At 38.2% G+C, this 15337-nt stretch overlaps 1 protein-coding gene and 1 long non-coding RNA gene across 2 annotated transcripts in view; both read left to right on the forward strand.

The window, feature by feature from the left end:
* Positions 1-15337, forward strand: part of LOC121410076 (low-density lipoprotein receptor-related protein 6-like) — a 67578-nt gene that overhangs the window by 37186 nt on the left and 15055 nt on the right. Inside the window, exons 20-24 of the mRNA XM_041601934.1 lie at positions 910-1182; positions 10975-11100; positions 11808-11984; positions 12798-12983; positions 14794-14961. Coding sequence (XP_041457868.1) covers positions 910-1182; positions 10975-11100; positions 11808-11984; positions 12798-12983; positions 14794-14961 — 930 coding nt within the window. The remainder of the gene's footprint in view (positions 1-909; positions 1183-10974; positions 11101-11807; positions 11985-12797; positions 12984-14793; positions 14962-15337) is intronic.
* On the forward strand, positions 2230-8257 carry LOC121410077. Its single transcript, XR_005969274.1, has 2 exons — positions 2230-3035; positions 7084-8257. It is a non-coding gene; the product is annotated as an uncharacterized LOC121410077 (long non-coding RNA).

Consider the following 15337-nt stretch of genomic DNA (forward strand, 5'->3'; position numbering starts at 1 on the left):
TGCGATGCGCGATCTGATTTTTTTTATATTCAGACCTAAAGAAAGACATTCTAAGGCTTGTTTGTAGGAATTCATTAAGACCATACGTATTTCACTAACCAAATTATGCGAGCGAGAGCTGAAAATGTTTGATATTCAGACCAGAAAAAAAGGAAATTTTAAGGACCTTTTTTAGGAATTCATGAAGAGTAGACATGATATATTATCTCAACAATCTGCCAATGCAAACCTAAGCACAGTCTATTTTTTATTTTATTTAGACCTTAGAAGGGGGAATCCACCTTAAATGAAGCCAAAACCCAAGAAAAAAAATCTTATTGGAGAAAGTAAAACAAGAGGAAAACTTTTAAACAAAAGGGAAGTCAAGAACTTAAGTGGGAAATTTAACGTTTATACAGAGTCAGGAGAAAAACGAACAATAATTGTGAGATCTATGTGCGCTTATTTCAGCGGTTTAGTTATTTCCAACCCTCTAATGAATTTGCATCACTGTGTTACATTTTGGAAGAAGAATGTCCCTTTATGTTAGTCTTTTGGGTAAAAAACATTGATTAATTTTATTTACCGAATAGTCAGGCCAGAGAACCCTTTAACCTATGTTCAATGTTGCTTTAATTGAATATCATACTATGAACATGGGGGGGGGGGGGGCAAGAAGGTGAATTCACACACCGATCATCCGATAAAGCACCGATAAGCTCACAATGTCAGCACTGTTTACACTGCGTTTAAACATGGTATAACGTTCCAATTTTTTTCCATCTGAAAAGTCGAATCAATTGCCTTGATCTGATTAAAAATCACTCCGATGCAATGGTTTTTGATTATGTCAGAGAAAATATCCGAAAATGCTTTCGTAAAACGCCCTGTGGTTTTTTTTTATTATTATTACTATTCATTCCTTTGAAGATAATCGTCTATACTGGTGCGACGGTGGCCTGGATTTAATAGAGTCTAGTGATTTCTCTGGTCATGACCGTCGAGTTGTCCTCAACCTTGGTGAAGGATACCATGCCTTTGGGATATCAGTTATTGATCAGTCGGTCTATTGGAGTGATTGGAGAGTTCGAGACATGTTAAGAGCAGATAAACTGACTGGATTGAATAAACATGTGCTTGGTAACAATAGCTTTGCCAGGCCCAACGCCATCTTTGCAGTCAGCAATAATTCTCTTCCTACAGGTAAGCTAAAGAAAATAAATTTCATAACATTCAATAAAATCAATTAACAACACCCGTCGCATCACGAATTATGATCAAGTTCAGATAGTAGATTGCCTATCTACCACTCATTTAACATTTTTAAAAGACGGAATGGAACTGAATGTAATAAAAAACACATTGTAGTCACTTTATTAAACGAGAGAAATTCATATAAATAGTGTGATTTATGAAGATCAGTAGGACCTATAACAAAAATCTTGCAAACGACTCTCGGTTGGAAGGTTATACATTCGAAACGTATGATCCTCATTTGCCTTCATAGTGAGACAAATATAATCTCTAACTGATCTTCACTAAATCATTACGATGATGAACATCTTCCGTACTATTAGGTCTATATCTTTACAGAAAAAGTTTCCTTTTGTCTTAATATCATGTATATTAATTAATGATTGCATTATCCAGGTTGCAAAACATATCGAAATAATTGATTGTTCTTGCAATTTAAGATTTCGAATTAATAAACCATATCATATGTTTTGTTTATTTTTTAATATATTTATTTCCATTTTATTTCAGCAGGGTAGCCCTTTCAGTTACAAAACTGCTTTACCAAGGGCTTATTATATGTATAAACACTCGTTCAAAATCACTCAGGTTTTGGATATTTGGCGATTTTTTATTTCGGTGCTTCTTCTTATGTTGATTTGAGTGGCGATTAGTCATATTTGACTACTGTCGCCATTGACTCTATCTATAAATCTCACTTCTCACATAATATGTTTATTCGATTATCGAATAAATTCTATTGGGAGAGAATACAAGTTTTAGTATGTAAACAAATATTGACTATGAACCAGTTCACTGCCCTTCAGAAGGAGGTCAAGGTCACGTGTACTTCTGTTGGGGGAAGTCGGTCAAAACGCGCACCCGGAAGGATTGTATCACATTAAAGCGTGCGCGGTAATTTTACACATCCGAAATGCGCCAATGCTCTGAATGCGCGATCAGCGCGGATGAAATCGAGTCATTCACTTTTTAATTTCCGTCCGGGAAAGTCTAATTTCCGTCCGGGAAAGACATTTTTTATGATCACGGTGGTACTACGGTACCTTTTACTCGGATTTATCGGAAACACGATCCCCATGCACGGAGATATCTCAGATAGAACTATACACGGTACTCTATATCGCGATCTGGATCTATACACGGAAAACTAAATCCAACCCTAGCCGGACTCAAACCTAATAACATCGGAACATATTCCACTGGCACTGATACCGTACATCTGGGATGAAACTGTTAAGATGGTTATAGGCCTAGCCCTAGGCCTAGGTACTCTTCGCTTCGGCATAGTCCTTTAATTCGGACAGATCTACGGAACCAATTTATTATACCTCGGCCTCGGAGACATCTGACAAGTGAATTCACTAAAACTCAATTTTAGTCGCAAGTAGGCCAGCTACACTGCACTGCAGATCGATAAGCTAAGTTCGACCACATTACGATACTGGCTCCTCAATTTCGACGGTCGACTCTAAAGTATAATTATCGCGGCAGACATCAAAACTTGACTGGTTCGATGAAATAATCAATGCTCAAGATGGGAGAACATAAAGGATCAACCAGCAGAGGAGGCAGGGGGAAAGGAGCCAAAGGTTGAAGGAGACGCCCACGTCCACGCAGTCTATGCGGTCAGAGTGCCATACGGAGCAACGAGGGCCACAACGGAGAGCCCGGCAAGCCAGCAGCCGACCAGACCGGGGGTGATCGAGCCTTCGCTACGTGATGGACCAGAGATAGAGCTCTCAACAGACAACAAGCAACCACCTCCCACCCACGTTAACCCACGACGAGCCACCAGTCATCCGGTGAGTTAACCAGCCTAGGCTAGGGCCTGTAATGCAGGCCTCTGGCTTTGGTGAACTTGTGTCATTCTCATTAGTAGGCCTATAGTGCCTGAAACTAGTAGTAGAAATAGAATGAGGGTTAACTCGGCGGTAACTCAGGGGGTGAACCTGGGAATACAGCTGACAATAACGCTAGGCCTAGATTAACATCTCGCTCATTTTGCAGTGATAATTCAACCGGGGCTTTAAGTCCAAGATCCAGGGAAAATGCAAGTGCTAGCGATTAGGGCCTATTTTAATGTCACGCCATAGCACATGTAGATGTGGACCTAGCCTGCAGTTAATTTTAATCACTTGGCTGTGGATCAAGGTCTAGGCCTAGGGGTCTAAATTTTGAAATTGCTGCTAATTCAGATGAATTTATACAGAATGGATTGATACACAAGCCTACTTATTGGGTACAAACGTCGTTTAAACTGAAGAAATTAGTGGCATTACCACTGCCGCATAGGTGAAAATATAAATAAATATCGAGCCCGGGCCTAACGTTAGCCTGGCCTGGACCTGGTCTTACTCAGGACTACAACGTAGTGCCCGGCTTGGCCAATAACTCTGATTCATTGTAATTCCGAAGCCGGTTGTTTAGATTTTTGGGGTAGTCTATTTGGGGTAGGCCTAGTCTAGACTTTACGTCAGAAGTAGGCTAGATTAGATCTGGATAAATTAAAGATCTCAATGCCTAAATTATATTCGTTTTCATAGTTTTGGCCAGATTTGATACGTATAGCAGGGCTCGAATTAATCCAAGGCCATCCAAGGCCATGGCCTTAGATGCCCTCAGAAATGGCCTTGATGCCCTTTCAAATATTTGTAGACTTAAGGCCAAAATAACTGCCCTTTTTTGCTGTGGCCTTGGTGCCCTGCGGTAATCCAGTGCATGTGCCCCATTGAAAAGTGCATTTATTATTGATGCCCTTTTTTTGGTGGCCTTGGATGCCCCATAAAGTGAAAACTGCCTGCCCTTTCCCTTAAGTGCCCTTTTAAAAAATGGCCTTGCCCCTTTAAATTCTTAATTCGAGCCCTGGTATAGGATTAGAATATCTATTTAGGACCAGAATTAGGCCTAATTCTAAGACGTCGTTTTTGCAATTGGAGAAATGCTCGAACTTTTTCAAATCAAATTGAATGGGAAAAGTCAATTCTTTGTCAGATCCAGTCTACTGCCAGTTCTGTGCGCAGCCTACAGCTAGACCTACATCTTTAGTATCAACTTCACAATGGAAGTTAGGCTAGGCCTAGTTCTATTTCTGAGTAGATGTAACCATGGACTAGACTTGTCTGTTTTAGGCCCTGGTTCAGCTGGCGGATAAACCATAAAGGCCGTCTATAGTATGCGCAATAAATCAGCTTGAAAGATAAATGTTGACCTCTTTGATTTAATCTGATCATGGTCTCGAATTTATCCCTGTCCGGCTAGCTTGAAATGTGATTGAATGGAATTCTCTCAGTCTTTCAACAAAAAATGAATAAATAAAGAAAAACAAAATAATGATAATAGATAAAGGGATAGGCCTAGATAGAAAACAAACACGGTAAATAAAGGAACCATAGAGCTGGTAGTATTGATAATGAAATATAAAAATAAATATCCCAAGATCTACACCTTGAAGCATCAATAATGGTTCGGTTCATACGCCTTGAAAGGATTGGTATTTGGAATTAGGTTTGTATTAAATGGATTTCGATGTTTGGGAGTGCTTTTGAGTTTTAAATCTCGAGAAAACACAGTAACGGTCAATTTACCATGCACTCACCTTTGCGAACTAGCATGGAACTCCTACCTCAATCGGGATAGGATTATTACCAATACTTTGCAATATTTTTGCGCTCATTTGGAAGGGGCAAGTTCAAGGGTTTCGGCAAGCAGCGATTGTTTTTATATAGCGCTTTGTCAATATTCAACACAATGAAACATTACAATTCATGGTTGAAGCGTAAAAGTACAGGAGCCTAGATTGCCCGTGAGTAGTTGGAACTGAGATGATATCGACTATATCATGAATGGCAACAATTGAAATAATAATTTTGCTAGTAATGTTAATAGCGGTAAATATAAATAATGATGAAACAATATTTCCGGAAGGGGTCAAGTGGAAATTAATGGATATTGATAGGCGGGCATGGGCTTGTATTTGGATGTGGCTGAGCCCTGTTAAGCTTCGGTCATATTTTCCATGTGTTGCGTTTTTTAATACAATACATACAAATGAAGTAAGCCATTTAGTTCAAGTGTACATGTAGGTGAACGGGTGAACCTGGAAATGAAGTCGTAAATGTTTTATGTGATAAAATGGGTGGTATTTACCCAACTGTAGTAGTTTTGATAATTGGTTTTCGGGGGAGGATGGCAGTGCATTCTTGTAATTCAGATGATGTTACGCAGATACCCATCCATGGTTTATATCAAGAGAAAGCCACTGATTACTCACTCAGCACGTTTCATAAATGTACATGTGGCTGCCTTTTTTTAGATGATCAGGAGGGGAATATGGGTGACCAGTGGTCTGCTGCTGATTCTGCAAGAGTTAAAGGGATTGGTTAACATTGGTTTGACTTTTAAAAATCTGAGCTAGAAGGTCACACTTGTCACCTGCGTCTGTGATGTGTTACAAAAATGAAGCCCAGAAAAAATTGCGTTCGAAAATAATTATTTAGTTCTTCAAAAATTGAAATATAAAGTGACCGGAAATACCATCTTAATTTCATCCCATACACTTATGCGTACTATTTAAGCATCTATAAGACGCCTATTTTAAAAATCGGGGTTTGCCTTGTAGTTTTAGCTTTTCATTCTCAATAATGGTTGTTTTTAGGGTTTATTAGTTACATGCACTTGTACGCATATTTCATCTTGGTTTGAGAAATTTTTTAAATCGGCAGCCCGCAAAGTTAAACAATACCTTTAATATTGGCGGGATGCAAAGAAAAAGAAAATAAATAAATGAAAAAAAAGGAAACATAAAAAATAAAAGAAAGGCGTCTGCAATTTGGCTCATTTCTGTAGTTTTAGAGGTTATAAACAGTGTATGAATATTGTTGATTATAATACTCTTCTGCTACAACTATTAGTTAAAATAAATTGCTTAACATGCCAAAATAACTAAAAAAAAAAAAATAATAAAGGCTGAAAAAAAAGAAAAGAAAAAAAAAAAAAAAAAAATCATAAATTTGATAACTGGAAAACAGAGATAGGTAGTCGGGAGCTACGTGCATGAGAAGAGCAAGGAAATCTTAATTGGCCTTAAGTTTAAATAGGCATGCTTCTGGCGAAAGTTCTTTATGTCAATGGAATGTGTATAGTTTACATGCAACACCAAATTAAACAATTAAGGTATTTACACGCACAATACAACTCCGGCTTAAAGAGAATTAGGTGTTTTTAACATGATCCAGGACAAATCAACCAGAGAAGGAACTATGGTTATTTTACATGTCCCAACGCAAGTCCAAAGTAAAAAGAAGTATGGGTGATTACAGGTGCCAATTTAACTTCAACTTAAAGATATATCAGAGTAATTGCCGTCAACATGAGTTTATATCGCCAGAGCTGAGATCTGGTACATTTAAATGAATCGAATCTTGTGGAAACATGAAACCTAAGCCGGGGATCAATTACCATGGGCAACGCCAATACAGGCAAATAAAGGAAAAGACTAGACAAATCCGTGGAATGTATGCTTACATGTACTTTGATTATTCATCAGAACTACACAATTTCTTGCAGAATCCACTGGCATAAATAATGCTCATATGAACAAATGTTGGGGTCATTTTTCAGGTTCAGTAAACTCACTACCACAATTGATAGTTATCTTTGAATATCATTAAGGGTATTTACATGCCGTGTCCCAATGCAACTCCAGCTTAGATATAATTATATATAATTACAGTTACCATATTATATCCATACATCTGGATACCAATAAATTATCTCATACTGACATGCATGTACGGCATAGGCTACCATAAAGAATATATACTCGGATAGATTTCTGGTTTCTCCTTGCAGGGCTCGAAGAATCTGGCTGTTTGGCGACAGCTTACAAGGAGGGCTCGGGAGAGGGCCGTCACCACGGGGAACCACAACCTTGGGGGCTGATTAAAGGCTACGAGGTGTACTAGTTGGTGGAGCCGTGGGGGGTACTACGCTTCCCAACTGCCCGAGTGACCTCCAAGGGGGACTGAGATACAGCCCCATACCAACCTTAATAATCATTCACGTGGGATCCAATGGATTCAATGATTGGGCAGCTATATAGTGCCAAAGAAAGTAGACAAGCTGGAGACAACTCACTGAATTCAACCAGAGCTCTACGGCCTTGGTGCCACATATGTTTCTCAAGCATCTTGCCACGCCTTACTATTATGCACAGGAAAGAACTATCACCTCACAGGCAGCTAGTGACAATGTCAGAAAATCTGTGAACAAGTATATATGCCAAGAGAAGGATTCGGTGCATGCACAATGCGTCATTTATCAACCACATCTTACACTATCATGAACACCGGTACTACAACAGAGGTGGCATCCAACGGTCAGACGAAGGAAGTGACATCCTGATTAGTGATTTCAATAGGGCGGGTCAATTCGCCCTCACCGGACAAGACTTGAATGAATAAGAGAGCTCTTGAGTCCCAGGATTGGCGAATGCGACTCCTTTAATTGATCTGGGAATAGCGAAGGAAAGACACTGGACGTGCAGGGAAGTGTTGTTTAATTACACAACCCATGGCATTCATACTATTATAATGTTTTCTCATGCTTATATTAGTTCATTATCCTTTTAACCAAACGTTACCTTCGGCTCATACCGAAGAGAAATACAAGAGAAACATTATACGAATGAGTAACACCGAAAATAAATTAAATAGATCAATAGCACGAATTGCTCAAAGGTTAGCAACTGGCATTAAGCCAAGCTGATAGTTTTGAATTTGGTTTGGTTATACCTTACAATGCAATCACATCTGTCATATTGGCGTGGGTGGACACTCGCACCTGATTGGACATGGGTAATAGTGAAAATAAACTTGGGAGTTAATTAATGAACAGAGAACCTCTTTCTGCCAAATGGCAAGATATACAGAAACACAGAAACAGTGCCTATCCAATGTTTCTTTTCTTGGTACGAAAGTTGTTCTGGTCAGTGCTTAATGGTAACTAGTTTGGTGCAACTGAACAAGAATTGGCAAAAAAAAAAAAAAAAAAAAAAAAAAAAAAAAAAAAAAATGGGTGTTGTTTTGTGGGCATTTGTTTTGGGGGTGTTTTTTAGTACTTGGCAATTTCATTATCATTTCTCGAAGCATGCAGGGGATGGAATGACCAAGAGCTCTGTGAGCCAATGGCGGGGAAAGGCCAAGATTATCGGATATTTCGTAGGGGGATCCCCGTCCCAGGCAACTGGGACACTGGGTGGAGCCACCATCCTCCCAGCTGGTCACGTGACTCGTGACCCGGTTCCCCCTATGTGGTTAATTCTTAGCCTTACTCTCTCCTTCCTCTGCAGGCATTGACATTTATTGATATTACTGCGATACACATGTTTGTGAAGTATTGGTGTATTAATTAATGTTTGATATTACTGTGATACACAAGTATGTGAAATATTTGGGTAACAATTCCCGAACGGAAATTAAAAGTTGAGAATATGGCAATATCTGGTATATCGTGTAGTATTTCTTCTCACAATATGTTTATTCGATTATCGAATAAATTCTATTGGGAGAGAATACAAGTTTTAGTATGTAAACAAATATTGACTATGAACCAGTTCACTGCCCTTCAGAAGGAGGTCAAGGTCACGTGTACTTCTGTTGGGGGAAGTCGGTCAAAACGCGCACCCGGAAGGATTGTATCACATTAAAGCGTGCGCGGTAATTTTACACATCCGAAATGCGCCAATGCTCTGAATGCGCGATCAGCGCGGATGAAATCGAGTCATTCACTTTTTAATTTCCGTCCGGGAAAGACATTTTCCCACCTCCCACCCCTCATTCCTCTGTATTGATGTTCCTTAAGGTGCATTTACGGATTCCGTCGATATATTTAATCAGCGGATTTTCTTTTAGCCCAAGGGTTGAAAAAAAGAAAGAGAGAGAGAAAAAAAAAAAAAATAATAATATATATCTTATCAGTATAACATGCGAGACGGGCACAAATGGGTAGCATGAATGAATAATTAGCATTCACTGTGCGGGAATGGTAAAACATGATTACTATGACACATAACACATGTAATTGGTAGAAAACCGTGACTATTGGCCAACAGATGGTTGGTACAAAGCTATTACCTCATGGTTATACTCTAGAGGAAGTTTAGACTTTCAGTTGTCAATGGGGTGGCTAAATGAGTTTGCATGTCTTGTTGCTTAGTAAGATTCATTTATGTATCTTCATAGGCTGATTTTATGGTTTGTAAAGAAGTGGATGGCTGGTTGGGGTTGTACCTAGGAGTAACTCCTTGGTTGTATACATATTTTGGTTGGCTGGTTGGGGTTGTTAAATATTTGGCTGGATGGTTGGGGTTGTTATCAACAAGACTTTAGGCCAACAGGTGGTTGGTACAAAGCTATTACCTCGTGGTTATACTCTAGATGAAGTTTGGACTTTCAGTTGTCCATGGGGTGGCTAAATTAGTTCGCATGTCTTGTTGCTTAGTAAGATTCATTTATGTATCTTCATAGGCTGATGTTATGGTTTGGTATAGAATTGGATGGCTGGTTGGGGTTGTACACATATTATTTTGGTTGGCTGGTTGGGGTTGTTAAGTATTTGGCTGGATGGCTGGGGCTGTTATTAACAAGACTATTGGCCAACAGATGGTTGGTACAAAGCTATTACCTCATGGTTATACTCGAGAGGAAGTTTGGACTTTCAGTTGTCAATGGGGTGGCTAAATGAGTTTGCATGTCTTGTTGATTAGTAAGATTCATTTATGTATCTTCATAGGCTGATTTTATGGTTTTGTAAAGAAATGGATGGCTGGTTGGGGTTGTACCAAGGAGTAACTCCTTGGTTGTATACACATATTTTGGTTGGCTGGTTGGGGTTGTTAAATATTGGCTGGATGGTTGGGGTTGTTATCAACAAGACTTTAGGCCAACAGATGGTTGGTAAAAAGTTATTGCCTCGTGGTTATACTCTAGAGGAAGTTTGGACTTTCAGTTGTCCACGGAGTGGCTAAAAATGTTTGCATGTCTTGTTGCTTAGTAAGATTCATTTATGTATCTTCATAGGCTGATATATGGTTTTGTAAAGAAATGGATGGCTGGTTGGGGTTGTTAAATATTTGGCTGGATGGTTGGGGTTGTTATTAACAGGACGTTGTAACCTGTAAACGACATGCATCTTGGTTGTTTTTTAGTACTTGGCAATTTCATTATCATTTCTCGAAGCATGCAGGGGATGGAATGACCAAGAGCTCTGTGAGCCAATGGCGGGGAAAGGCCAAGATTATCGGATATTTCGTAGGGGGATCCCCGTCCCAGGCAACTGGGACACTGGGTGGAGCCACCATCCTCCCAGCTGGTCACGTGACTCGTGACCCGGTTCCCCCTATGTGGTTAATTCTTAGCCTTACTCTCTCCTTCCTCTGCAGGCATTGACATTTATTGATATTACTGCGATACACATGTTTGTGAAGTATTGGTGTATTAATTAATGTTTGATATTACTGTGATACACAAGTATGTGAAATATTTGGGTAACAATTCCCGAACGGAAATTAAAAGTTGAGAATATGGCAATATCTGGTATATCGTGTAGTATTTCTTCTCACAATGATATTATTACCAATATGATTAATACATATATAAAGTATGATTTTCTTGTGCTTCCTTCTTATATGAAAAAAAGATAATTATAGTATATACAAAAATTTGTCTCAACTCTTGTCAACAGGTATCAATTCATGTTCAGATGACAATGGAGGTTGTTCAACTCTCTGCTTACCTACGGCCATTGGTAGAACATGCGCATGCTCAGATGATGTAGATTTGGCAGGGGATGGTGTCACATGTGTATCAGGTAATTAATTAACCACCGTTTATGTTTTTAACGTTACAACAGAACAAAGGCTACATATTTCATCTTTGGAAATATAGTCGGTATTTGAGGGCACACAATTTATGAATAGCTGTCTATTGATTTTTGTCGGTGACACGACATATCGTGAATTGTGATTATATTTGTTTCTGATAATCATGTCAAATCTTCCCTCATAATTGTATTTGTATCTAATAAACATATAGATATAGATAGTGTGTGTTGTGTGTGTGTGCTTGTCCGACCAGCACCTTCATTCTTCTTCCTTCATATTCTTTCAATTTATTGTTTATTTATTCCTTCTTGTTTTTTTTTTTTTGGGGGGGGCTCATTAACTGTTGCTGTCGTATTTGGAAATAAATAATCATTATACAAATATGATTTAACGATTTCAAGTATATTCCTTGCATTTAGGGCGAATGTTTTTTCTAGAATCTTCAATGGTGAGATTGATTGTTTCTTGTATGATAATCATGATAATTCGCAAAGTACACCCTCCATGAATTGATGAAAGTCTCAATATCTTCATCAAATCTTTTTTTATACTACCATGACTACGGGGGTGGGGGCATATGAATTTATTATATGCTTCAATTCCCGCGAATTTTAATACAGTTAATACACTTCCCAGAAAAATCTACTAATGTAAGAAACTTTCCATAATGATATTAAAATACTATTTATCTTAGAACTGAACATTGAATGCCCGTTGGACTTCATGTACGGAGGTGTAGAAGAGTCGTGTGACAGATCCCCCGGAAGTAATTGTTCAGTAATATGTTACTCGGATCTTGTTCCGGCTGTAGACTTCATCATTTGCCAGAGCAGCGGTAGCTGGGACATACAAAAAAGTGACATTTGTCGAGGTAAGCAATCAAAGAACTAAACAAAAACCAAACAACTAAAACATATATTTATGTAAAACTGTATGAGAGATGAAGAATCACACTTCGTCTTTATTCATAACTATTCAACCAAATCAAACGTGATGAAACTTTTAAAAATTTGTAACAAACCACTTGAAGCCACCATTCTAAGGTGTTTATTTGCATGTGGGCTTGTATATGCTTTTCCAATTTGGTGTAAATATACATTTTGTAATTTTGTATCTAATCACAGGTGAGCGGTGAGATTATTTGCAAGCTATTCTATTTGCTCGTAAATTGGCCAAAGTTACATTGAAGGCTTATCTAAAACATTGAGTTTCGATAATATGACTTAATCTGGAGAGTCATCTATTATTTTAAAGTAGCGACTCTGTCTTATGATTTGATTTGTGAGAATTCGAATTTTACATTAAAGAATAATAGACCCCCTCTATATGTAATTTATTTTCAGGCCCATTGAACCGTTACCTTACAAATTTAGTGATTGTATATTTGAAAGCTTTGAAGAAGAATATATTCTGAAATTTAATCTCATTGAAAAGTAATTTTATTATAAAAAAGAAAGTAAACAAAATTTTCATTGTGCCAGGATCTCGAAAACAAAAATTTTGTTTATTCTTTTTTTTTATATAATTCCAACCACACCTTAACCATGTTAACAGTTTTAAGTCATATACATTAACGTGAGATAGGAATGAGCTGGAATTTCAACGAACCTTTTAAATGAAATGAAGTTGAGATATGTAATTATGTATACATGTAAATGTGATACGTTTGTGATTGTGATAACAGAGGAACATTGCTCGGAATTAGATGTACCAGACCACGCGATATTCTCAGGTCCTTGTAATCCACCATACGATCAGGGTAAGCTCTGTATTCTAGAGTGTGAACCTGGTTACATGAGAACGAGCGGGAAACCAAGAAGAGTTTGTTCACATGGTGGAGAATGGCTAGGGACACCTATTGTCTGTCAAGGTAACTCACTCCTGATTTCTAAATCTGTTTATTTTGTTCACGTTTCGATTCACTTAACACTGGCATCCATGGGGGGGTATTAAACAAGAAGTAATATCCACTGAAGACTCTTATTATTAGCTGTATCTTACTTCTGATTGGCTGAAAACAAAAAAGTCGGTAACAATCACTTTATGTTTTTTAACTGGAGAAAATGCGCCTGTAAATAAAATATCCAATCAAAAGATAACGCAATACGTGAATAATGAATGTATACTAGTAATATCATTTCAGTGGAAATGAATGAATGAATTAGATGATGGAGAAATAAATAGTAGATCTATCCTGGTTTTGTCACTTTGGAGGCATGGAGGATGGATGCAGATCCAATAATTCATTTCCACTGAATTGCTATCATTCAGTGGAAATGAATGAAGGAATTGAATAATGAAGAAATAAATGTAACTTCTGAAGGTTTCCATGGCGGAGAAGAATTATAGTGTAGTAGGTTTCACGGTACACCATGTATCTTTCTTGGGCAAGCGTCGGTCCTGAAAAGGACCACCCAATCTCAACGTTTCGACAAATGTGTCTTCAGAAGAAATCAATAGTAGGTGGATTCTGATTTTGTCACAGTGGAGGTAGGGAGGGTGCTCATTCATTATTTAATTCATTTATTCATTTACGCTAAATTGTTAACATATTATTCACGTATTGTTTTATCTTTTGATTGCACAGTTTATTCACATGCGCATTTTCTATTGGCGGCGCCTTTAAAAAAATCGGGGAAAAAATCTTGAAAACATTCATCAGTCATCGTGGACTTTCAAATGAGAATAGCCCTGAAGATCAGTTTTCCCCGGCACACCGTTGTTACAGTCAACGGTCACCAAACCTTCAGACAAGGCCCTATATATTGATGTGATATCAATCATGTGCTATTGCAAGCAAGAATGGGACTGAGAAATGAAGACTACACACAGGAGTTGTCCAGCCACAAAGTATCTGGCAACAATTTATTATCTTATCCCGAGTGTTTGCCCAACAATAGTGAAACGTGTGCCCATGTGATGTGTACGAGATCAGTCACCTAGCTTCCTACACACAGATCTACAATACCAGTGTTAAAAAGGGGGCGCCATGGTGTTGCAAATTAAGTAGTGTTGAAGAAGTTTTCACCGGCGCCGTTTTGGAAATCAATAAACGCGGATTAGTTGTCCCCAAAGCCATTGTAGTCAATAGGTGACGCTTAGTTTGTACCGGCAAGGGTAAGATTCAAGCAGCGCCGATTTTCCTCAACCGGCGAAGGTTTAGAACCAGAAAAAGGGAGGATAGATAAGGATTTGATTGTCGGGGACCATAGTGAAATAGGCTTGAATTTACTTTACCGTTTGTCGGCCCCGTGGAAAATATACATGATATAGGGGGAGGGTAGCCTGAGTTCACTCTGGTTCCACTGCTTCAATAATAAATAAGTAAAGAAAGAGAAAAAAATAAATCATTGAATGTTAGGTATTTCTTAAAGGAAGGGAGGGATAGACAAAAATAGACATTCGTTGATTCGCTCGATGTAACAATGTAGGTCAGCTGCATACGGATCCGAGGTGAAGGTATTGATTTGAATAACTTCCTTCTTGTTAATCAGGAAATTTTTGAAAAAAAAAGGCTGGCCCTCGTAGGCTCCACTTTCTAGTCAATCCTGGACCCTCATCTTTTTACTATCAGTTTTAGAAATGTGAAAACCAAGCCGCTAATTTAATAAAAAGATTTTATAAACAGTTGGTTTAAAAGTCCTATTTACTTTATATTCTCACTTTCTTTTAACTCATAGAAATAGTTGAGGAATCACCTGAAGGTGAATGTAACAGTGACCTGGTTTTCCATGAGACACCTGAAGACATATCTCCTGTACACAACGATCTGGTGCAACAATCATGTACTACCAATTACCCACTGGCAGATATCACGTGGTACAAAGATGGCGTACGACTCATGACAGGTTTAAATGCATTCATTTTATATTTTTCTTGATTCAATTAGTTGTTTTTACAGGGAATGTCACTTTCTATTTGTTTGAAGAAACCAACTAAACGTTACATTTAGGGTTGTTACAGAGATGAGCATGATCCCCTTATTAGTCTTCCATAAAGCTGTTTGCTAGCTACGAACGACCTAAAACGACTTGTGACGCTTTAATATTATAATTTCTTTTTTAAAGTAAAAAAAAATGTATTATAGTACATTTTCATAAAAAAGAAATACATCATTCAACATGATTTAACTGAAGGTCTGAGAGAAGTTTAATCTGTCTTCAATACACCCCCCCCCCCGTCATATAAGCACAAGCACAAACAAAACACAATCGGAAACATACC

The sequence above is a fragment of the Lytechinus variegatus genome, chromosome 3 (genome assembly GCF_018143015.1).
Source record: "Lytechinus variegatus isolate NC3 chromosome 3, Lvar_3.0, whole genome shotgun sequence".
Lineage (NCBI taxonomy): Eukaryota > Metazoa > Echinodermata > Echinoidea > Temnopleuroida > Toxopneustidae > Lytechinus > Lytechinus variegatus.